Below are 25,355 nucleotides of genomic sequence, written 5' to 3' on the forward strand. Positions count from 1 at the left end.
TTCCCCCTGGTGCTCCCGCTCTTTCTGTGTGAAGAGAGAGAAAAAAAAACACCGCTGCCCGCTACCGGTAAGCACTTTTAAAACCAAACGGTCTTACCTTCGCTGCTGCTCGCACTGGATACAGTCTGCATGGATTATCAGAAGATCAACGCCGTTACAAAATTGGATTCACATACAATTCCTAGATTGGAGGACTGGATCTCCTACCACTGTTACCAGTGGTAGGAGATCCTTTCAAAGCCAGGTTTAATGATCCCTATCAAATTGAGAAAAAGTTGAGTCAGGTGAACTATCTAGTAAAAATGCCAGATAGAAAGAAAAGGCACATGGTATGTCATGTGAACATGTTGAAACCATATTATACTCGAGAGAAAGAACTGGAGAAACAGATGTTAGTTACTGCCCTGTAGAGTGAGGAATCAAATCCAAATGATGTGGCTTTTGAGGTGCCTCAAAATAGATTAAAAAATGAAGAAGTCCTTCAGGAGTGGGATAGGTTAATAAGCTACCTGTCTCAGGAGCATAGAATGCAGTTGAAAGATTTGCTTCTTGTGGTCATTCAAAGAGCTGTGCCAACTGTACCATGTGATTTTTCCAGGATTTTCTAAAGATCACGACATAGTCCAAATGGACTGCACAGTTTGTTAACCCAGGCACAACTCTGTTCATGAGTCTTTGGAATGTGGCGGCTGTGTTCTTCAGTCCAAAGGGCATCACTTTTAACTGATATAGCCCATTTTGGGTTACAAATGCAGAAATAGATATGTATAAGGACATATGTAAGAATCAGATGGGGAGGACTAATGCTATTGTGCATGAAGTAGACTTAGGAAGTACTGCTCCGATAAAACAACATCCCTATCAACTTAATCCTTTCAAAGCCAGACAGGTCCAGATGGAGGTGGAGGCCATGCTCGACAATAACACCATCGAACCAAGCCAGAGCGAGTGGAGTTCGCCGATCGTCTTAGTTCCCAAACTGGACGCTGCTCAACAATTCTGCATGGATTATCAGAAGATCAACGCCGTTACAAAATCGGATTCACATACAATTCCTAGATTGGAGGACTGTATCGAGAAAATCAGACAAGCCAGTTCCAACACCAAGTTGGACTTGATGTGTGCTTACTGGCAGGTAAGACGGCAAAATAAATTTCTGCATTTGTAACCCAAAATGGGCTATATCAGTTAAAATTGATGCCCTTTGGAATGAAGAATGCACTCGCCACATTCCAAAGACTCATGAACAGAGTGTGACTCTTAAGAAACTGTGCAGTCTATTTGGATGATGTCGTGATCATTAGTAAGTCCTGGAAAAATTACATGGTACAGTTGGCAGAGCTCTTTGAATGACTACAAGAAGCAAAACTGGGGATAAACTTAAAGGAAACTGAATTCTTGAAAGCAAAGGTGATGTTTTTGGGACATAACATTGGTTGTGGAAGGTTGACCCCAGGGAATACAAAGATGAAAGCCATCGAGGAATTTCCATGACCAACCTCGAAGAAAGAGGTGCTTCGATTCCTAGGACTCATCGGATTCTATTGGAAGTTTGTTCCAAATGTCAGCAGTGTAGTAGCACTGCAAACCGATTTGCTGAAGAAGAACAAAGTTTCGGTGGACAGAATGATGCCAGGAGGCATTTGACCATTTGAAATCAATATTAACCACCAAACCAGTTTTAGCTCCACCAAACTTTTCAAAACCTTTTAAAGTCGCCATCGATGCTAGTGACATAGGAGTTGGAGCTGTACTCCTTCAGGAAAATGAGGATGGGATTGAACTGTCAGTTGGTTACTTTTCAAAGAAGATCAACATCTACCAGAGGAAATACTCCATGACTGAAAAAGAACTATTGAGTTTGGTATTGACCTTACAACATTTTAATGTGTATGTCACGAACAATGTGTAGGAGTCAGTTGTGTACACGGATCACGGATCACAATCCGTTTACATTCTTAGAACGCTCTAAAGACATGAATATGAGACTATTTCATTGGAATCTTATGTTACAGGCTTTAAATTTTAAAATCGTATATGTTGCGGGTCGGAAGAATGTAATTGCAGATGTTGCTATCGCGGATTTAACTGGTAAAGTTTAGATGAGATTTGTATTTATTTCGTGTTATATACGTACAGTTTTATGGGAAGATGTTAAGGTGAAGTTATCTGTATGTTAGGGTAATGTGTTTAAAAAATAGAAGAAAAAATGAATCCATCTTTTCATTATGGTGGTTCTTTTTTGCTTGTTATGAAGATGAAGAAAGTTAAAAGCTAGCAAAAGTACCTGACAGCACCAAGTGTTCTCCAACAAGATACAATGTAGCCTGTGGTCCAGCAGTTAGTGTTGCTGGTTGCCTGGAGACAAAAACAGATTCAAATTAGGCCAATCGGTGTAAATTATACCCCCAAAAATTACCAAATTTCAGTCAAGTTTGAATTTAGTATATTGACAATCTTAAATGCCAATCACACAATCTGATGCTTTGGAGGTATAAAACAATTGAACAGTTGACAGGAGAACTGCCACGAGACCAACAGATGTAGTCTGCTATGTTAGAACTCTCTGAGGGGTATCTATCTAGAGAAAAAATTTGCACAGAGAAAAACATCAACACTGACTTGGAGATCAAATCTGCAAACAGAAGATTCGACAGCTGGCTGGTTTTGAAATTGGAATTTTTCAGTAAATCTTAATGGGGGTGGAGGGGAGCAGTTTATCAGACAAGTATGACAGAAGGGAAAGTATGATAGAAGGGAAAGTAAAAGATAAGTTAGAGGAAGGAGTAGTAAATAGTTGTTAGTTAATTATTTTCTGTTATGCATTAAGAAATAAAGTTGTTAATTTTTATTTTGAATAGTTCTTGGCCTCTTGGATTTTCAGAGATTACAGCATGGGATAATGTTTTTCTGGGTTGCTGGTTTAAATTAAGCAGGAGAGTTTACCCATGTCATAACAACTGCAACAAATAATCAATACTCACTATTTTACACAACTACAAATGTGTAACTGCCCATTTAACTCAGCAAGATAATCAAGTTTCCTGAAGAAGTGTTGTTCAGGACAACAATAATTCACATCAGGTACATCATGAACAGGACAATAACCATTTATTGTCAACAAACGTTCTTTAACAAATGGCAAAGAAAAATGATTACTCATCATTTTGCTGCAACTTAAGCCAAATCCTGTTAAAAACATCAAACAAGCACATATTCATGCACAAATCAGATTGACAAAAAAATTGATGGTGTAACAAGTATTGTGTGAAAAAATACAGACAGGGAAAAACAAGCTCTGTAGTTCAGAAGACCACAAGGGTGGAATTACTTGTTTCTCACAGTGCTTTTGACTACTTTTTTTAAGATAGCCATGATGTGGAGGTGCCGATTTTGGACTGGGGTGGACAAAATCAGAAGTCACACAACACTAGATTACAGCAGAACAGGTTTAATTGAAGTCACAAGCTTTCGGAGCTCTGCTCCTTTGTAAGGGGAAGTATGACTTCACCTGATGAAGGAGAATTGCTCCAAAATCTTGGAATTTTAAATAAACCTGTTGGACTATAACCTGGTGTCATGTGACTTCGACTATTTTTAAGTGATGGCAACACAATGTTTTCTACAGAGCGATGGTTTTTCTTGGATTCGATAACTGTCTTTTCTTGTATTAGAATGATTTCTTTTAGAGTCAAGATTAAAGTGGTGCAGCACAGCAGGTCAGGCAGCATCCGAGGAGCAGGAAAATCAACATTTCTGGGAAAAGCCCTTCATCAGGAACGTCAATTTTCCTGCTCCTCAGATGCTGCCTGACCTGCTGTGCTTTTCCAGCACCACTCTAATCTTGACTCTGATCTCCAGCATCTGCAATCCTCACTTTCGCCTAGTTGATTTCTTTCAGTGCCTTTGCATTTTTGTCTCTTTCATACACAGATAGGTGACGTGATTTGCTTTTTGCTTGCAAGCTCCTGGATGTCTGAGTGCACTCTACAACAAACTGCAGCTGGACCAATCCAAAGGTTACTACTAGACATCTTTCCTCAACTCAAAGACTCTGGTGCTACTCCATCTCAAAGTGTCTATCTCACTGCTCTAAATAGTTATTGCCCAGTGTAGCTAAAGTCTACAACACACAATTCCACTTGTTCTTCAAGCTGCAAATACTCTCCTGGTAATTTTCACTGTATTGCAGTCTGACCTGTGTTTTCCACTTTATTGTCTAAAAGGAAATAAAATGTGGTCCTTTACATTGTACAGTGTATTTTCAGCTACCATATCCTTCAACATTTTATCAGTGATCCATGTTTGACATGAGACTCTGATGTATACGTAGAAACATGAGTGCTATCTGCCTTGGAACAGCATTTGGGTCACATGGTGAGTATACTGGCAGAAAGAGGCAAAAGACAGGAAGAAGTAACTCGATATGTTGCAAGTTAAATCTGTGCTACTACTCCAATATGTCGACAAGTACTGAACTCTGGAATGCAAAACAATGGCCTCCTAATTGCCTGTTTGGAAAACCAAGTATTCTAGTGTTACTGTCATGTAATTGCTATGTTTTGAACTTCTAATCTCGAGAATGCAAGTTCAAAACCCACTGCCATGCATTGAGTACTAGTCCAAAGACTCAAAGAATTCTGGATGCAAAAGTGCTGCTCGATTGTAATAAGAATCCAACTAGTTTACTAATATCCTCGAGGGAAGGAAGTCTGTTTTTCTCACACTGTCTAGTCTATATACAATAAAAATGTAAAACCTATGCCATGTTGAAGTTGTACAGGACATTGGTGAGGTCTCTTCTGGAGTACTGTGTGCAGTTCTGGTCACCCTGTTATAGGAAAGATATCATTAAACTGGAGGGTGTGCAGAAAAGATCTATCAGGATGCTGCCAGGAATGGAGGGTTTGAGATATAAAAATAGACTGGAAAGGCTGGAACATTTTTCACTGGAGAAGAGGAGGTTGAGAGGTGGTCTTATTTTGGTTTATAAAAGCATGAGGGATGTAGATAAGGTGAATGACAAGGGCCTTTTCCCTAGGATGGGAAGTTCAAAACTAGGGAGCAAATTTTTAAGGTCAGAGGAGAAAGATTTAAAAAGGACACGAGAGGCAACATTTTTAACACCAAGAGTGTTTGGTATGTGGAATGAACTGCCAGAGGAAGTGGTGGATTAGGGTACAGTTACAACATTTAAAAGACATTTAAGTAAGTTCATGAATAGGAAAGGTTTGGATCGATGTGGACCAGGCATAGGCAGGTGGGTCTAGTTTAGTTTGGGAACATGCTGGTGTGGGCTGGTTGGACCGAGGGGTCTGTTTCTGTGCTGTATGACTCTATGAACCCTCTGACTCTATTTGGCATCCACATGAAGAAGTGATTTTTTTTCATTAATTACTTGGATTCAAAGTTCTGTGTAACAAAAACTTAAAGTAGAAAGCAAAGATCCAGAGAGAGTTAATGACCCTCTTAACTTTAGCTCAGAACATAAAATGACTTTCTTTTCAGGATGTTGATAGTAGTCATGATTTGGAGATGCCGTGTTGGACTGGGGTGTACAAAGTTTAAAAATGTAGGTCGTTGTCTGTCTGTTCATGTGTCTGTCTGGGTTGGGGGTTGTGAGTGTGAGAGAGAGTGTATATGTGTGTGTAGTGAGTGTAGAGTGTCTTAAGTCTGTGAGGGGTGCATGTGTTGAGTGTGGCGTGTATATAGGAGTGCCTGTGTGTGTGTATGTGTGTGTGTGTGTAGGAGTCTCTGTGTGTGTGTATAATGCAATGGTGGTCACCTGTAATGTGTCATGAATCCAAGGTCCCATTTGAGGCCCTCCCTATGGGTACCAAACTTAGCTATCAGCCTCTGCTCGGCCACTTTTCGTGGCTGCCTGTCCCGAAGTCCGCCTTGGAGGATGGTCACCCGAAGGTCCGAGGTCGAATGTTTTCTCACTTTTTAGATTAGAATCAATCTAAGCATCATGGCATAGACAGAGAACACAGGGAGCTAACACTTTCAACGTATTGTCTAGCTAACACCCATTGTTACAGTTAAGCTGAGAATGCAACTTTTTAAAAAAAGGTTTTGTGATTTACACATGAAAGAAGTGAAACTATCATGGTATTCGAACAGATGAAAGACTTAACAGGCAATCAAGGTATTTTTCAATGTATAATTTCAGTTACATCACACTGTAAACTTTTGCTATAAATTCTGTGCCTTAGATTTGTGCCCTCCACAATCACCTGATGAAGGAGCGTCGCTCCGAAAGCTAGTGCTTCCAACTAAACCTGTTGGACTATAACCTGGTGTTGTGTGATTTTTAACTTTTCAGGATGAAGATGCACATGCAGTGTTCATGTCGATGGCTTGGCCAGGCTGAGTAAGGGAAAAGAGAAATTAACCTGGTTGGTCATAAAGTTGTGAGAATTTTTTTACAGTCAACTGCCAAGACCTCTTTTAAACCTTGAGAAACCAATTAGTAGAAGTACTAAGACTGGCTGTGGAGGGCAGTAATTAAGGAGCAAGGAGAAAAAGTCTCATACAGATCCACATAGGATAATAAAGAAGCCATATGAAGGACAAACAAACATTTCCTCAAATATTCCAATTCAAAATCACTGACTATTAATCATGACTGGAAAACAAACACAAACTTCAGTGAGTCTAAATAACACAATTAAGTTCAATATGTGTAATAGGTCAAAGGCCATCTGCTTCCATCCCACAAATATACAATGGCAACTCCACCAAAGCAGTCATGGAATCATTTTAACACCCTCTAGTGAACTCACATCAGCACCAGAAATTGGCTGCTTGAGTGGACTGATCCACAAGCCCCCATTCATCTCCACGTTGCTAAAACAGTCAATCAATCAATGCTCAAGTAATGCATTGGCTGATTATCAGGTTGATGTAATGTACTCGGGTATGGGGGTAAAGCAGGAGCTTGGCTCTAAGTAATGATGTTCATTTGAACTTTGGTAGACCAAATAGTCAAATTGCCTCTTTGTGTACTGTAATACTTCACAGATCTGTCACACACACACACACACAACAAAAGAACAACTCAATCTCTCCTCCAAAGACAAACTGAGCCATTAACCTTTAACCTCGAGAGGAGTATTTCATTCCTCAGTCAATGAGGAGGAAAGACAGCCCTCAACCCATGCTGAGAAACAGTTCACGCCTCTTCTATTCCTTAACCACAGACACCTCAGGACCATCCACCATCTGAATGGAAATTACCCCTCAGCAATAACACCTTCTCCACAAGAAGAAAACTTTCTTGCCCAATCCCCTCCCCATGGGGATGGTGTTAGGCCCTGAAAATCTTATTGCAATAAAGCTGTGTTGATGTTCTGGCATCTCAGTGTTTAGTAGCCACCCATCACTACTCCAGCTGTTGTCGTTGTTCTGCACTGTCCCTTTTCACAGAATGCACAGGACAAGTATTTTCTCAATAGGTCAGTGACTGGCAGTACCCTCTTTCTCTGTAATGTTTCAATGGGGAACACTGGGGTGCCAATATCTGACCACAACCCAATCACCAACATTTCACTCATAGATCCATTGCATAATCATATTTGATTGGGTGACTTCAGATCCCTCACCTCCTCAGAGATTTTGATCTCCTGCTTAACTTTTAAAGCCCAGATCTTTGTAGCATTATTTCTTCGCATTAATATCTATGGAAAGATCTATGGAAAGGCAGAACCGAAGATGTTCAATACAAATGGGAACCCAATGATTTGGACTGACATTTGGTTGCCATTCAGCAATGTCTGTTTGACCCACATTACACAGGATGTAGAAAATGGGATAATCAAGAAAATCTGGAACAAGAAAGCTTTGGCTTGAGACTATTAATCATTTGACCAAGATTTTTTGGGTGAAGTTCATTTTGTTGTGTTGAGGTGAAACTCCAAAAAGCAAAGATCTAGATATTGATTCACACCTCTAACTGGGATCCAATGGGTACCTGACCAACCTGTAATGGAGTCAGTTTCTTATTATTTCTTGAGCAAAATCTGTCCTAATTTAGGATAACTTATAAGTCTGGATTTATCATCTACAATGTCCATGTTTTCTTTGAAGCTTACGGCCTTTGAGATGTTGCCTTCATTCCCAGTTCCTCTGGTCTGACACCAGTCAAGTGCATGTCATTTTGTACAAAGACCTCATGCAGTTTGCTGATCTCCTTTGCAGTCCAGAGGCACACTTGGCATGCAAATCTCCTCAGGAAAAGGATCACCAAGGGGCCCTCATGCCACAGGAACTTCAGTTCCACATCTACTCGAAGGTGCAAAGTGCAAACATACCTTGCAAAATCAATCCTTTCCTTATGGGTAGGGAAGTTTGAGGGGAGGGGATGTTTAATGCAGATGTTGTACAGAATACAGAGTTCAGGGGGATACCATTACACCTTCTTGTAACAGCTAGGAATGGGTGATGATTGCTGGTCTTGCCAATGACATCCACATCTGGCATGCTTGTAAGGCTAGTCCCTTAAACAACTAGATAGAGTTAGTCATTAAGATAAGAAGATAAGTTTTTAACTATTACCATGAAGCTGCTTTTCTTTTTGCCTGCTTTACTAAAGACTATATGTCATAGTGGGGGTCAGCACTTTGAGCAGATGAAGTGACCACTCTTCTCATTGCTACTGAAGAGAGCAGTGTTTTTTGTGGGAAGGTGAGTGAGAAGCAGCATAACCAAACCCCCAAGACTTTGACTTTCCTTAATCCACATGAGATGTCCAGTTTTAATAACAAGGTAGAACTGACCTGGATGTATCTGATTATCCTTCCTGAAAGAAAAGTGAGGTTGCAAGGTGAAATAGTTCCTGTTTAATAGCATGAACATATGGTGCCGTGTTGGTGTCCCTATCTGTGAGCCCGGTGACCAGGGTTCACATCCCACCTGCTCCAGACCTGAGTAATAATAATACTTCCAAACAGGTTGATTAGAAATATCTATAACTCCTATCACCAGTTGTTCAGTGGACTGACATAATCACTCCCTTGCTTTTCTAAATTAATCAATCTGTTCATTTTGTTTTCAGAACTACCTAAAGTCTTGTTATAAAATCAAAGAATCTCTACAGTGTAAAGGCAGGCCATTTGGCCCATACGACTCTCTGAAGGACATCCCACCCAGACCCACCCCATCCCTGCAACTCTGTGTTTCCCATGCTTAACCCATCTAACTTACACATCCCTGGACACTACGGACAATTTAACACAGACAATCCATCTAAGCTGCACATCTTTGAACTGTGGGAGGAAACTGGAGCACCCAGAGGAAACTCACACAGACACAGGGAGAACGTGCAACCTGCACACAGATGGTTGTCCGAGGGTGGAATCAAACCCAAGTCCCTGGCATTGTGAGGCACTCAAGCACTCAGATTACGCCCTCTGGTCCTTGACCGTGAGTCACTAAAAATAGCATGCAGATGCATCAAGCAATTAGGAATGCAAATAGTATGCTGGCATCAATTTTGAGGAGACTTGAGTACAGGAGTAAAGATGTTTTGGTCCAATTCTACAGAGTTTTGCTCAGACCGGACCTGGAATATTGAACACTGGCTTGGTCATCTCATTGAAGGAGAGATTTGCATGCCTTTGAAGCAGTTCAATAGAGGTTCCCCAAATTACTTACTGGGGTTGAAGGATTGACTTTTGAGGAGTGATTGAGGAAATTGTGTCTGTATTTCTTTGAGTTTTGAAGGTTGAGAGGTGATTGATTGAAATGCATAAAATTCACACACAATGTGACAGGTTGGGTGTAGATACAATGCTTTCTCTTGTGAGTGACTCTTCAACTAGTAGACATTGTCTCAGGTTAAGGGGTAGGCCATTAAAAATGGAGATGAGGAGGTATTTCTTACTCTGACAGAGGCGAATCTTTGGAATTCAATACCGCGCAGGGCATTAAGCATGTTTAAGAAACAAAACAATAGGTTTCTGGAAACAAATGTCATTAGGGACTATGGAGTTTGTTTCAGAAAATGGTTTTGAGATTAAAGATCTGCCAATCTAACTGAAGTTAGCACGCATATGCAGAAGGTAGTCAGAAGGCTATTGGAATGTTAGCCCTTATTTTAAGGGGCTTAGAGTATAAGAGTAGGGAAATCTTACTACAACTGCTGGTGAGACCACATCTCAGAGTCTTTGTGTATGTTTAAGGCTATGATAGATTCTTGATCAATGAGGAAATTAAGGGATATAGGAAAGGGAAGGAAAGTGGACATGAGGAATGTCAGATCAACCATGATCCTACTGAATGCTGGAACAGGCTTGAGGGCCCTAATGTACTACTCCTGTACCTATAATCCTACGAGGTTTCTCTCTTGCAGAGACTCACTTGTTGAAGCTATTGCTTATAATTGGACATAGATCAAATACCTCATATCATTTCACTAAAATACAGAATTCTTCCCATTGTAACATTAGACCTTTACCAGTCTGACAATTTTTTGACTGTCTATATTACTCTTTATCCTCCCCATGTCCCTCCTTTGTAATGTCAACCTGAATATTTTACTTTGATGTTTGCTTTGGTTTACAGCATTGCCAAATGAGCCAGCTCTAAATCTTTGCATCACTCCGAGCTGTGATCACTGCAGTTTGCTTTAGATATACATTACTTCAGACAGCCCGTTTTATCCTCAAGTGATATTTACCATAGTTTAGAAATATATTGACAGCATTTATAATTGGACCATTTTCCCAATATTGTCATTGCCCCGAAGTGATTTGGATTTCCATGAGCAGATTGAGGTGTAGAAATTGCTATGTGTTTTTCTTGCTTTCTGAGTGCAAAACAGGCACAAGTATGTTAATTTAGCAGTGGGAGAACCTACGCACAATATGCTGAAGTGTATGCACTATTAAGTTTGGAGGACCCATTTTTCCTTCCACCCAGTAGAATATGTTAAGCATTAAGTCTCCTTCATCAGCTAATTAGGGCCCAAGTCCACCAGTTTCACCCTCAACATGATTATTCAGTGAAGGTTTCAATCATGGAATAATACTTTAACCAATAGTAGTGCTTTCAGAGTTCTAGAAGTTTCAGCGAGAAAGGAACATGGAGTCTTTGATGGTTTTCTAGTCTCAGGAGCCCAATTTATTGTATTGCTTTTTTTAATGTCTTAAGAGTCAATATGTATAGCATTAATCAATTTATGGATGATACTGTTTTTGGATCCTGTATTTGCAATATTGTAGCTCATATTCAATGATCATAAAGAACAATTGATTTATTATTGCATTTTAACAGTTCTTAAAACATCTTATAGGTGATAGCAATCTGCCTGTGTCCTTCGGATAATCGAGGTGCTTTTGTAGTTATTAACCATGACTTAATATCACTTCTGAGTCAGAAGCTTATTGATACAACTCTCATTCCACATTTTGGTCTATGCTTCCCAGTGGTTAGTCTTTCTGACAGCATTGCAGCTACTAACAGAGCTCCAACTTGGACCATTGATGGCAGAAGTACCCCAGTTACGTTGTCAGCCCGCACAGACTAAGTGGGCTACCTCCTTTGTCATCAATTACTTGATAAATGCTGCAACTCTAAGCCCTACAGTTTTCAGAGGCTGCCTACTTCATCCCATCCACTGGGAATAGGCAGCCTCTATGAGTCCCAGCAGCCTGCAAAATGACACAATCAGAGTCAATCTGCCTGGTCACTTTAGAAAGTCTGGCTGTTAACTGTCAATCAGTATTAATGAGTGCATTCTCCATGGCAATGCCTCTGTCAATCTGAGACCACTTGCCAACCAATTAGCATTATCCTTTTATGCTGTATAAGTGTTAATTTTCCCCTGGAATTTGCATTCTTGCAAAAGTTCTGATGAGTACAAGGTGAAAAGCTTCAATAAAGTGTGTTTTTTTTTCCTGAACTTGTATATTCCTGTTCTGTTGCTAGTTCCCTGCTGTGAGCAAGGTCTGAATTCCATAAAGACAGTATTCAGGTTAACACAATGATACTGGGGATTGCTGCACTGATGGATACGCCATCCTCAGCCGGGATATTAAACATGCCTCAACGTCCTCTTGGATGAATGTAGACAGTGCCTCTGCACCAGTTTGAAGAAGGGCAGCTTGTTCTCCCCAGTGCCTCAGAAATATCCTAAAATACTTTGCAGCATTTTCCAACGACATCATGCGTTGTGGTCAACATTGAGCCCCATATTTTATCACCCTGCGTTCGTCCATCCCAAAGAGGCAAGAGGTCACTGTAATCAAATGTGGAACTGCTCACAAAAGTCCGTACTGAGTTCAGCAGAGATCAGGAATCAAACATGGCACTTTCCTGTTCCACATTCTGCAATAACAAGCTGAATCATTAAGGTTACAATATTTTTCAATGAACAATTCCAATTTGAAAGAGCCATAAAGAAAGATTAAATTAGTAGCAGTGCTTTAGATTTTGTATCGCAAAGAAAAAGCATTATCCCACTGCATTGCCTGGACATAAACGGAGAGACACCAGATGGTGTCAATATTGAATGTGTTCAGTATGGATGATGAACAGAACATGTGATTTAGCAAAAGAAGGGTGAAGTCAATGTGTGATAGCAGATGATTCACTGTTTTAGCAACATAAAAGAGTTGAAGTAATGCCAGTACACAGGGTGACAATTCTCTTTAACTCTCCTATTCTGTATTTGTTAAAGTCATCCATGCAGAGGAGGCCATTTGACCCGTCTAGCTTGCCAGCTCAAGCTCTATATTGCAATATATTTGCCCCAATCTTGTAACCTTTGACTTTATTTCTTTTCAAATGCTTATTCATAGATTTACCATACAGAAATTGGCCCAGCTAATTTGTGCTGGAACAAAAGCAAAATATTGTGGATGCTGGAAATATGAATTAAAAACAGACAGTGTTGGAAATCATAGAAATCCTACAGTATGGAAACAGGCCATTAGATCCAACAAAACAAGTCCACACCAACCCTTCAAACAGTATCCCACCCAGTCCCATTACATTACCCCTCATGAATGCACCTGAACACTATGGGCAATTTCACATGGCCAATTCACCTAACCTGTTGGTCCCTGGACTGTATGAGAAGCCCACACAGACAGAATGTGAAAACCTCGACACAGACGGTCACTCAAGGCTGGAATGGAACCCAGGCCCCTAGCACTGTGAGGCAGCCATGCTAACCACTGAACCACCATAACACCCACAGATCCTCAGTACGTTTGGCAGCACCTGTGAAGAGAGAAACAGGGTTAAAGTTTCACAGCATAGCCTTTTGTCATCTGGAGTTTACATTCTATATATATCTTTCTCTATTTCATCTCATCCTATTAACACAATTTTCCATTCCTTTCTGCTACATTTGGATTCCCCTTATATGTATCAGTGCTTTTGCCTCCAATACTCCATCAGTTCGATATCTCATTGCCTTTAAAGTGATTTTATGATCACTGTCTCAATAGGCACTTGTAGCCTTAGTGTCACCCTCCACTCAGGAAGTAGAATAGAATGTTCCAGCATTGGAAAATGAGAGTGAGAATTCTTTAATGCACTTTCAGAAACAGATTGTGCATAAAAAGAGAGAGAGATCAGTATTGTACTAAAGTAAAATGTTGCACAACCGAGTGAGTAGTTCAAATGATGGTGTAAAAGAAAACTGAACTAGTGTCAGTGATGCATCACAGATTAATCCAGGGGTAGAGAGCACAGATTCTGTTCAAAATAATTGGAAACCTCACAAGGTTGAATTTACAGAATGAAGTCATTATACATCGCACGAGAAAATATGAAATGTCATCAAGAAGGAAAGGCTTGTATTTATCGAGTCAAATAAAATCACAACACTACAGATGCTGGAGATCTGAGACCAACACAGAGATTACTGCAGACACTCTGATCTCCAGTTCAACCCGTGTTGCTAAAAGCTGTTGGCTCACATTGTGCAGTTATAAAGATGGCAAACCTGTCAGTGTTCACCATCATTACAAAACTGTGAAACTGATAGCTACGTCTGCCATCTGCACATGCCCCGCTAAAGAGGGAAATCCTCCTCCACAGGGTGCACTGCTGAAGTCCTCATCGATGATAATCTTTAGAAATCATATGAACTTCTACATTTTACACCCTAATCTCAGAGTAAAACCCCTGAAACTGTGATTCCATATTGAATGAGGTAGAATTGGTTTTTCAAGATGTGGTTATGTTGTAATTACTAATGAACAGTGGATGTGAAGAAAATGCTTCCACTATCAGGAGAGATTAGGACCCGGGGGAGGGCACAGCCTCAGAGTAATGGGACGACCCTTTCGAGCTGAGATGAGAAGGAATTTCTTCAGCCAGATGGTGATGAATCTGTGGAACACATTGTTGCAGAAAGCTGTGGAGGCCAAGTCATTGAGTGTATTTAAGATAGAAGTAGATAGCTTCTTGATTAGTAAGGCGATCAAGGGTTATGGGAGAAGGCGGGAGAATGAAATTGAAAACATGTCAGTCATGATTGAAATGACAGAGTAGACGTGATGGACCAAATGGCCTAATTCTGCTCCTATATCTTCTGGTCTTATGTCTAAAACAATCTCCATGGTCCTGATAATCTAATTTACATTTGTGGAATCTGAAATACTCCCACTGTGATAAAACATCTGTAGGTTTTCAATATAATTAAAGTAATATTTTATAAATGTTAAAATTACTTTGCAGCTTCCATCTTAATCCCAGTGGACGTTCTAATCTTTATTTTTCTCTTTCCATAGTATTATCTAAAATGGAGGGTAATCAGTACATTTTGCATCCTAGAGTGCTAGTTCAGAGAATTCTTCATTATGATTGACTGCTTAGCTTCCTTGAAGGCATTTCTAATGCTGGATGACAGACATCTGATACACATGGTGCCAGAATTAAATTAACCCCAGGAAAGGTGAAATCCTTGTCACAGAGAGCACTTTACTATTGACTGCAAAATCCAAGTTGTCATATATAAAGATTAAAGAAACACGTATTTTATGACAAACTGTAATGCGTGATATAAGCCATCTTACGATTCAATGCAGCTTGAGATCAGACATTGTAGTAGGTTTTTAATATAAGCTACATGGTCCCTGATACTTTTCAAGGACAGTGACCATTGCAAATGCTGTTAAGAAAACATTGGTTACTTTTAAATTTTAGGTCAACTTTACGGGAACCAAGTGAAACCAATGTATAGTTTTGCAAGACAATTTCAATGTCACCCATGTATGACACCAATTTTACAAATGCAAAATATACAGAAAAACAATTGACTGTCCACACGCCCCCTCCCCCAACAAACAATTTTATTGTCTCATATTGGTTAAGATAATCAGCAGCTGTAACAAAATACCAACAGAACACAATGAATGTCCAAAATGCATAAATAGACAAACATGACCTCAAATTACGCCCAGTGGAGAAATCATTTTACAGTTCGGATGTTTTAAAAATTTAATCAAGCTTAGAATCACATTTTCTCTCCCTCCCCACCAATTCCAAAGCTGAACAATAGCAAACATACTCAGTCTTACCCGAATACCTGCTTTAGTGTTGCCTCTTAAAAACTATTTATTTTTTCAAAAAAAATAGTAAAATAGAAATAAAAAGTCAGTAAGGTTTGCATTCAGAGATTACTTAATGCCATATTTTTCCAGACAACGCCCTTTTTATTCTCTAATAGGAGACCTGTTCTTTTCAAGGACGTGAAAATATTTGCCCAATTCTTTGGTTCTTGACTTTGTATCCTCCTGGCTGAATTATAAAATTCCCTTGGTACAAAACAAACGTAGAAACACCATTTTTTTGTTGTTTTTTTTTCTTTTGGAAGGCTCCAGACTCTCTCCTATGATGTCGATCCAATGGAATCGGAATGAAAAGTCGCATAACCCGAAGAAGCAGAAGGCGAGCTTAAAAAACTGTTCGTGCTTCCTTTGCTTTCCACTTTGGTGAGATTTTCCTGATTGTCCCAAGAGACGCATAGATCTGTCCGATAGTTGCTGGAGGCTTCCTGCTTAACGTTGGTGTTGGCCTGAATGTAGGTCTCTGGTTTCCTTTGAGCTGCAATTGGGTCACTTGGGTAGATATTTGCCAAGTATTCCTTGGGCCTGGTGGCACCTGCGAAGATGCATTCCTTGTCCTCCAATAACCGACGGAGAACATGGGGCTCCTTCTCAAAATTAGTTAGCGGAAAATGGGAAAACATGACTGAATACTGTTCACATTTTTCAGGGATTAGTGATATGGAAGATGACTTCAGTGGGGATTTCATTGGACTAGGAAGAGGAGTTTCATCGATGTAATTTATTATTTCATCACGGCTGAAACATTTCATGTCATCACCAAAATACTCCTCCCTGGTCTGTTGCTTTAGAGATATAACACTATCCATAGACTTCCTTCTTTTATGGAAAGAAGCACATTCATCGTGCTGGGAGATCAGACTGCTTCTCCTCCTCTCATGCCTGGGGGAGCTGTAATGTAGTATCCCTGTGATGTCCTCTGAAGACCCCCATCTGTGAAGATAGGAAGGAATTGGGCTTGTCGCCCACATATCTGACTCATCATGGGAGTAGCGTCTGGTTGGAGGAACCTAAGAGACATAAAAAAAAAAGGCAGTCTGAAATAATCTCAATGTCCTCTCCCGTTACATTGACAGGTTTGGCAGACTCTATCACTTACCTCCACCTAATTTCACTCATGGCAACAGAAGGCCAGCCCTAATTCTACAACCTCCTACTCCCAATTTGCAGCAATCCATCATATAGCCAAACAAGTCTTGCTACCCTCTCTTATAAATTCCAGGATATTCCGTATGATAGAGCAAGCCATGTTTATAATCTTCACCTGATTCTTTTGTAGTTGATGACATGGGATATGAGGAATGGGTCAACTGAGCCACCAAGATCCTGTTGAGAATCTTGAGATATAACATGCAGCATTGGGCCATTTTAGAGACTTGACACAGACTGACATTTCCAAAGGAGTGGTACAGTGTTAAGGGATGAGATGTTAAATCAAGGTTCTGTCTGTCCTCACAGGTGGCTAAAATAGAGCCCAGGGCATTACATTTGTAACAGTGCCTTGTAACACAGGATAGTAGGTGGCAAAAGGACCATTGGTGAACCATAACAATGCTTTTCCTTTACTTACAGTTATGGTTGTTGTCATATAACTGTTTCATTTCTGGCACGCAATGCACTCAGCAAGTTCCTGAGTTCGGGCATAAGCCTTCCTGTAGAAGGGCTTATGCCCGAAACGTCGATTCTCCTGTTCCCTGGATGCTGCCTGACCTGCTGCGCTTTTCCAGCAACACATTTTCAGCTCTGATCTCCAGCATCTGCAGACCTCACTTTCTACTCAGCAAGTTCCTTCAAAGATAATGAAATAGTACTCTTGCTCTTGGATGCTGATTGCATTTGTCAATACCTAGGTCCTATCAGCCAGCAAATACAATCATGCTACTTATTGCTGCCAGTGTATTGTATTCAGATGCACTTTGAGAAGAAAATTAACATAAGTCAACACAGCAGAGACTGAAAATAGAATACTTCACAACAAGTGGACCAATTTGATGACGGCTGTTGTCTTTTCCCTGAGATGGGGCATTTCAAGACTCAGAAGCTCATTATTAAGGTGAGAGGACAGAGATTTAAGAAAGACATGAGAGGCAAATTTATTTAATACACAGAGGGTGGTTCGAGTGTGGAATGAACTTCCTGAGGAAGCGGTGGATGTGGGTACAATTACAACATTTTAAAGACATTTGGATAAGTTCATGAATAGAAAGGGTTTGGAGGGATATGGGCCAGGAGCAGGCAGGTGGGACTAGTTTAGTTTGGGATTATGTTCGGCATGGCCTGGATGTGCCAAAGCGTCCATTTCCATGTTGTAGGTTTCTATGAGTCCATGAGAAAGGGTAACAAAAAAGCTAGGGATTAAGAGAATCTTTAAGAAAAAGAGGTGGATAGTGACATTTAAATGAAGGTACTCGAGAATTTAAGTCCTAACAGCTGAAGGCAGGGCCATCGGAGCATAAGGTTTGGGGGATGTGTGACAGATCAGGCTTGAAGGAATACTTAGACTGCATGTCAACAAGGACTGCATGTCAATAAGGACTGCATTTCAAAAGGAAATAATTGTTGTAAAACATTTCAGAATATTCTCAGGATATGAGAAGTGACAAAGAGATATGTCATGTAAATAAATTAAAGTTCGCCAGCTGCTATGAATTTATTAAAAGCGTTGGCCCAAACAATGAGAGGGGAGTACATACATTTATATAGCACTTTTCACAACCTCAGGATATCTCAAAAAGATTTACAATTACTTCCGAAGTGTAGTCACTGCTGTAATATAGGAAACATAGTAGCCATTTTGTACAGAGTAAAAGTCCACAAATAGCAATTTTGCAATGACTACATGGTGTATTATAGGCATCTTAGCTGAGGGATGGTGACAGACACACAGAATAACCTCTCTGCACTTCTCTGAAGCAATAACTTGGGATGTATTTTAGCCAGTTGTAAGGACAGATAGTGTCTTAATTTAGCTTTTCATTGTTTGACACTGCAGCACTGCATCAAAGAGTCAACCTGTGTTTAGTTATACTCAAAACTCTTGAGTCAGACTTAATTAGCATTTCCATGGGGTAGTGATGCAGTATGAGGACATGTACCTTACATTTGCACAGGACAGGACCATGTGAATGAATAGATGCAGCTTCTTGCACGTGTAAGTGAGCCATACTGGGAGCCCAACCAATTATCGTACATTTCTGTGCTCCTCCAGTCTGAACCTCATGGGTATCTCTTACCCCTCGACCAATTATGAACAAACCTGCAGACTGGAATTTCCTTCCTAAACCTCTCCACTACTTCTTCAGGACACTCTATTTGCCTGTACCTGTGTTTTTGTTTTCACCCTGTTGCCCTATATTTTACTAATCTATTCTACTTAACTCTGTGATCTGCCTGTATTGCTCACAAGAGAAAGCTTTTCAATGCGTCTTGGTACACGTGACAATAAATTCAACTCAATTCAATTATCTCAAACCTACCTTTCTCACCAAGCTTTTAATGATCTGTCCTCATATCTCCTTTTTGTGGTTTAGTGCTAAACTTTGTTTGGAACCATTCTTGTGAATGTTAAAGGAACTATATAAATGCATGTATTGATTATAAAGATGAAAAGTTACCAGGAGATTCACTATAGAACTGAATCCATAGATCAGAGTGGTTCCGCATTCAAACTCGGGTCTCTGTTAAATGAGCTGATCTCACCCAGCAGAGCAGTACGGTTGTCCAAAACACCTCCAGGATTAGGAGACTTACCCTTAATCATAAGCTGGTATATAGGCATGTCTGAAGACTCCATAATAATGGTCTTGACATTATGTCCTATCATTGTCAAGGCTAAAATGTGAATAATGGATACTTTGGCACAGTGCCAGGCTGCAGGTACAGGAAGCAACCAGTAAGACAAATTATTTAGTAACCTTTATTGCAAAAGATTAAAGTATTACTATAAGTATGTGTCACAGCAATTATACAGGACCCTCATGGCATTACATATGCAGCATGATGTGTAGTTTTGGTCTCCTTGCACATGGACAGATATCTTTGCTCGAGTTTTTACATTTTATTCACTCGGGGATGAGAGTATTGATGACAAAGACTGTTTCATTGCCCTTGAGAAGGTGGTGGTGGGATACCTTTTCGAACTGCGGCTGTCTTAGTGATCTAGATGCATTCACAATGTTGGACTTCCAGGATTACAACGCAAAGGTGATGAATTTGGGTTGATATGTGGCTTGGAGGGAAATTTGCTCAAGGTGGTTTTCCTTTGCAACAAGTGCCAGTGTTGTTCTGGGCAGCAGTGGTAAATATTTAAGGTAGTGCTGTTCAAGTGGGCTGCTATGTCCCAGATAATCTCAAACATCTGGAGCACTGTTGGTGCAGCACTGAGCCAGTAAATATTACATCATTTTTCCAATGTGCTGCTGAAACAGCTCTGGGAGTCAGGAAATGAGTTACTTGCCACAAAATACCGCATTTGACCCGCTCCTGTAGCCAGAGTATTTACTGGGCTGCTGCAGTTAGGTTTCTGCTCAATGATGACTCCCAGTGTACTAATGGTGAAGATTTCAGTGATAGTAATACCACTGAATTTCACAGAGAGCTGGGTTTGACTCTCTCGTTAGAAATGGCCATTGTCTAGCACTTGTGTGTCACAAATGTTACATGCTACTTGTCAACTCAAGTTTGAATGCTGTTCAAATCTTACTGGATGTAGGCATGGGTTGCTTCATTATCTGAGGAAACTTGAACAGCATTAAACATTGCATAATCGTCTGTGAGCATTGATTTCTGATCTTAGTGTGGAGGGAAAATTATCAATGAACTGGCTGGAGTTGGTTGAGCTCAGGACTCTACTCTCAGGAAGCTGGTAGTGATGCTCACCCACTGAGATAACTGGCATCTGATCACTGAAACAGTCTTCTTTTGTGCTGGTACAATCTCAACCAATGGAGAGTTTCTCCAAATCTCACCGACTTCAATTTGACCAGTCAGTCAAACGTTGCCTTGAAGGGCAGTCGGTCTTGCCTCGTCTCAAGAATTCAACTCTTCTATCCACGTTTATACCAAGGCTTTTATGAGGTTCAGAGCTGCGCAGTCCTGGTGGAAGTCAAACTGGGTATCAGTGAGCAGGTGAAAAATATAGCACCTTTGATAACAGCTTTTATTACTTTCCTGCGGATAAGAGATTGATAGGGTGGAAATTGCCCAGACTATACTTATTCTGAGTTTTTGTAGACAGGGTATACCAACTCACTTTTTGTCAGGTGGATGCCAGTGTTGGAGCTGCTCTGGAACAACTTAGCTAGAGACACAGTTAGATCTGATGGGAGGTGATGGTTGACAGTGATGGACAGTGGAAGCCAAGATGGACTATCTAGTCAGTGCCTCTGATTGACAATCATTGCACATGATTGAGCCTTGTCTTCTGCACTGACCTTCTGGGGCTCGACCATCATTGAGGATAGAGATGTTCATGAATCTCCTCTTCCAACCAGTTGTTCAATCTTCCACACCACCTGGATATTGCAGGAATGTGGAGCTTACATCTATAGTGACCGTGGAATCACTTAGCTCCATGTATTGTTTGCTGTTCCCATGCACACAGTCCTATACTGTAGCTTCAACAGTTGGGCACATCATTTACACGTATGCCTGATATTGCTCGTAGTACATTCTCCTACACTCCTCATTAAAGCAGGGTGCTTGGTCATTAGGTTACCTTTCCTTGTGGTGATGGTGACATGCTGACAGAGCAATTAACTGTTCACTTGATGATTTCAGGAATGAGGAGATGATCCTACAAGGTGTGACGGAGTAGGAATGCACTGATATATTCTGGAGCTTAGAAGAATGAGAAGCTATCTTGTCGAAACACCTGGAATTCATGACAGATGCTGAAGGGTGACCCCCTCAGCATGGAAGACCTTTAACTAAGGGGTGTTGGGGAGATTTCACTGCGGTGTTTAATGTAGGGCTAGGGAGGGTGACACTTCCAGCCCTGAAATGGTTAACAACAGCCAAGCGAGCTGCTGCAGGCGATTGCATGACTGCTGGAGCTTGTAAGGGATATGCATAATGTTAATTAAATCTTGGAGCCTGTAAATACCAGCCAGTATCAATTGCCCCATCGAAACTCGGGATTCATAAAGAAACTGATCGGAATCTGTAACTGTTAGACAAGTGTGAATTGCTCTATCGGAACCTGTAACTATTGAGTGTGAATGGCTCTATTTAAGTCTAAAGTTGATAAGTGTAATTGTCAATTTAGTTAAACTGAAACTATTGAAAATGGCTAGCCTGTCAGACGCATAGTAATTCCTTGAAACAATGAACTATTGAATACGGGATTGGAACCGCTCCCGGGGATGGCTGAGCCATTGTTAAGCACAGCAGGAGCTGGACAGGCACTTCGATGCGGCCAATAGGAGGACGGATCCCCAGCGCGCGCAGATGAATGGACCAATGGGGAAGGCGAACTGACCGGGGACTCCAGGCAGCGCGAAGTATAATTGTGTCAACTTTGAACGGGAAGGGAGAACGCCTTCTCCAACGAATGCATGCTTGTAGATTCGTTGTATCAGTTAAGATTCTGTGAATAAACTGCTGTCTGCGTCTAATCATAGTTGCCAGTGTGAGTCTCTCCTTCCGAAAGAACACGCAAAGACGGGACCCCGCGGGTCCGTCTTAACAGGGGCAAAGTTTCAGGTGAAGAAATCAGCTATTTCGGGCTGAGATAAAAACTTCACTCCTGAGGGTTGTCAACCTTTGGAATTCTCGACACCAAATTCTCGAAGTGGTTGCCCCGGGGTGGAATTTCACAGAGTCGATCTGACTGCCCACACACTAAAAAAAATGGTGGGCTAGACTTGGGTGTGAAGCCCATTCATTTCCAAAGACTAATTTTGCTGGTATGCGAAACGAGGTCGGGAATAAATCATACAGGAGGGAGACCCAGTTTTGGCACAGCCACTTGATCGCAATATCCTTACAGTGTGGAAACAGGCCATTCGGACCCACATTGACCCTCTGAAGGGTATCCCACCCAGACCCATTCCACTACCCTATTACTCTACATTTCCTCTGACTAGTGCACCTAACCTACCCATCCCTGAACATGACAGGCAATTTTAACATGGCCAATTCACCTAACCTACACATTTTTGGATTGTGTGAGGAAACCAGAGCACCCAGAGGAAACCACAAAGGCAGAGGGAGAACGTGCAAACTCAACACAGACAGTCACCCGAGGCTGGAATCGAACCCAAGTGGCTCACCACCGAGCCACCATGCCGTATTTGAGTTCAAACATGCCTCATTTTGGCTGCTGCAAAGGCTTCAAGCTGTGTTGTGGCAATCACAAGTTGATGGAGTAGATGTAAACAATGTTAGAAGGTGGACAATGTCTGTATAACTGTCCTGATCAGAAGGTTTTAGAAATGCCCCACTTTAAAAAGAAACAAGCTGTCAGTGAGTGGCTAAGCCATTGCTTAGATGAAGAAGGAAGTATTACTTCAGTTTAAATAGAACACTTGGGGGGTCTTTCCCTAAGAGCTACCATTACAACACTATCAACACATGATTGAGTTTCAAAAGGTACAATTCCATCAACAGTGTTTCCAAGTTAACAGTCAGATTGACAGTTTGAAGAATTTAAAGGATTAATTATCTTTGATGCAGCAGTCTTTGCTTTTAGAAGAGATTCTATGATTTAAGACTGAATGGGTCCAATGAACGAGAATTATTTTTCACTATTAAGTGTGTCGGAGTGAAAGTACTGGAGTTTGAGAATCTTTAGTTTTCATTTCCACAAATCTCAGGTGGTAGATACTAGTTAAGGGGCCATGAAGGTGGTGTGGATTGTATGAAAGGCCATGGGGTTGAAGGGGTGGGTGGTTGCTAGGTGGGAGGGGACACAGGTTGACATTGAGTTGGTGTGGAGATGACAGTCCATGGATAGGTAGGTGGGGGCATGAGGGTGAGGACTTGAGGCCCTAGCAGCTAATAAAACAACTTGGACAAATTTCCAGAGAACCAAACAGCTTCTAATCAGCCCAACTTGGTACTTGCCCATCCCCATGTCCGCATATGTTCTGGTTCCAAGGTTTGTAGACCCAATATACCCAGTAACCCCACCTCCCTCACGGAGCAAACATGACATGCGGTGGGCTCCTTAATACTAAGATGGGTCCAGAGAATCCAAGCATTTTCTAACTGGAGCAGCTTGCATACATAGCCAAAATCTGGCCATCATTCATTGAGTATATTGAAGGCTAAGATTGATAACCTGCTGGGCACTGAGGGAGTGGTGGCATCATGATAATGCCTCTGGGCCAATAATCCAGTAGCTGGCAGAATTCAAATTCAATCAATAAAAGCTCATAACGATGAACGTGAAACTATCAGTGATTGTCATAAAATCCCATCTGGTTCACTGATTTAGCGAAAGCAATCTGCTGTCCTTACCTCACCTGGCCTAAATGAGACTCCAGATCCACGATAAAGTGGTTGACTTGCTGGGGAGAAATAAGCACTGCTGCAGTTTGGAGATAATGTGGGGCTTTAAAAAAAATAAAAAGGGGATTCAGAAAAGAAAATAAAGTGGTTGGCTCTTAATTATCCCTGAAATGGCCTGGGAAGCCACTAAGTTCAAGGGCAATTAAAGATTTTCAACAAATGCAGGCCTTAGTACATTCCATAAAAGAATATATATGTGTTTAAAATCAAAGGGCCTGGGTAAAGGGCAGGCAAGTAGAGTCATTTTGAAAAGGGGGACAGGTTTATATGGGCATTTGGTCTGCTCTAGACAAATGTCCATATAAGCCTCTTGGGTCATTTGGCTGGACAGCTGGTCGTGACCCACAGTGTGAGTTCAATTCACAATGGCTGAAGTTACTCTGAAGGATTCTTATTCCCAACCTCTTTCCCTCGCCTGAGGTGTGGTGACCCTTGGGTTAAACCCACCACCAGCAGCACTCTCTCTCTTTCTTTCACTATGTCGGTGCCAATTGCCATGTTCCTCCACAAGGTGGCAACATCTTCAGAACAAAACAAGAAACTTCTTTATCAGAAATGAAAGTCTCTTATTTCCCACAAGAAAGTTACATTTTAAAATAGTTTTAGATTGAAGAATAGAGCAAATGAGTTCCATGGGTCCCAGAGTAAATAGTGTTCTAGTAGCTGATTGACAGCAAGAAAAATATTCACAGGGTAGTGTATTTTCCTTTACCAATTCAGGAATGGTTATTGAATTGTATGGGCTGTTTACACAAGTTGTAATGTTTGGAATTCAGCGGCGATTGAATTTGTTTGTTTAAGATGTTCGAGTTAATCAATTTTCAGATCTGCTTGAGGAAGGAGGGATATGTTTAAACTAGATGGGGCCAGTTTGAACTCAGGCAGCTGAGTTTGAAACGAGTGAAGGTTTCTGGATAACATGAAGCAGCCCGGCAGTGCTTTACATAGTCAGACTCTGGTAGTGCCAAGGGCAGAAATGGGCACACAGGATGCTCCTGAAAGAATTGGTGGGAGACTGATCCCCACCAATTAGAGCAGCCAGTTAGTGAGAAGCATTCATTAGGAGGCTTTAATTGATTAGAGATACAATTCTCGTCCCTCGCTCAGGCAGAAGCACCACCTCAGGGAGATATAGCTGATTAGTCAGCAGGTTCCAGGAAGAGGTAAGTGCAGGATCTCATGGCGAGTAGTGAATGAGAGATCCGAGGGGGGGGGGGGGGGGGGGGGGGGGGATAAATTGCATATTTTTGGGTCAATTGGGGC

The 25,355-nt window shown here is 41.1% G+C and overlaps 1 protein-coding gene across 5 annotated transcripts in view; it reads right to left on the reverse strand.

Moving 5' to 3' along the window:
* Positions 1–15,055: 15,055 nt before the first annotated feature.
* LOC122540395 (probable G-protein coupled receptor 153) overlaps positions 15,056–25,355 on the reverse strand; it is a 98,000-nt gene continuing 87,700 nt past the window's right edge. For all 5 annotated transcript variants that reach the window (XM_043676075.1, XM_043676076.1, XM_043676074.1 and 2 more), the window contains exon 7: positions 15,056–16,591. In XM_043676075.1, the coding sequence (XP_043532010.1) occupies positions 15,845–16,591 (747 nt within the window). In that variant the 3' untranslated portion in view covers positions 15,056–15,844. The remainder of the gene's footprint in view (positions 16,592–25,355) is intronic.

The sequence above is a fragment of the Chiloscyllium plagiosum genome, chromosome 34 (assembly GCF_004010195.1).
Source record: "Chiloscyllium plagiosum isolate BGI_BamShark_2017 chromosome 34, ASM401019v2, whole genome shotgun sequence".
In the NCBI taxonomy this organism is placed as follows: Eukaryota; Metazoa; Chordata; class Chondrichthyes; order Orectolobiformes; family Hemiscylliidae; genus Chiloscyllium; species Chiloscyllium plagiosum.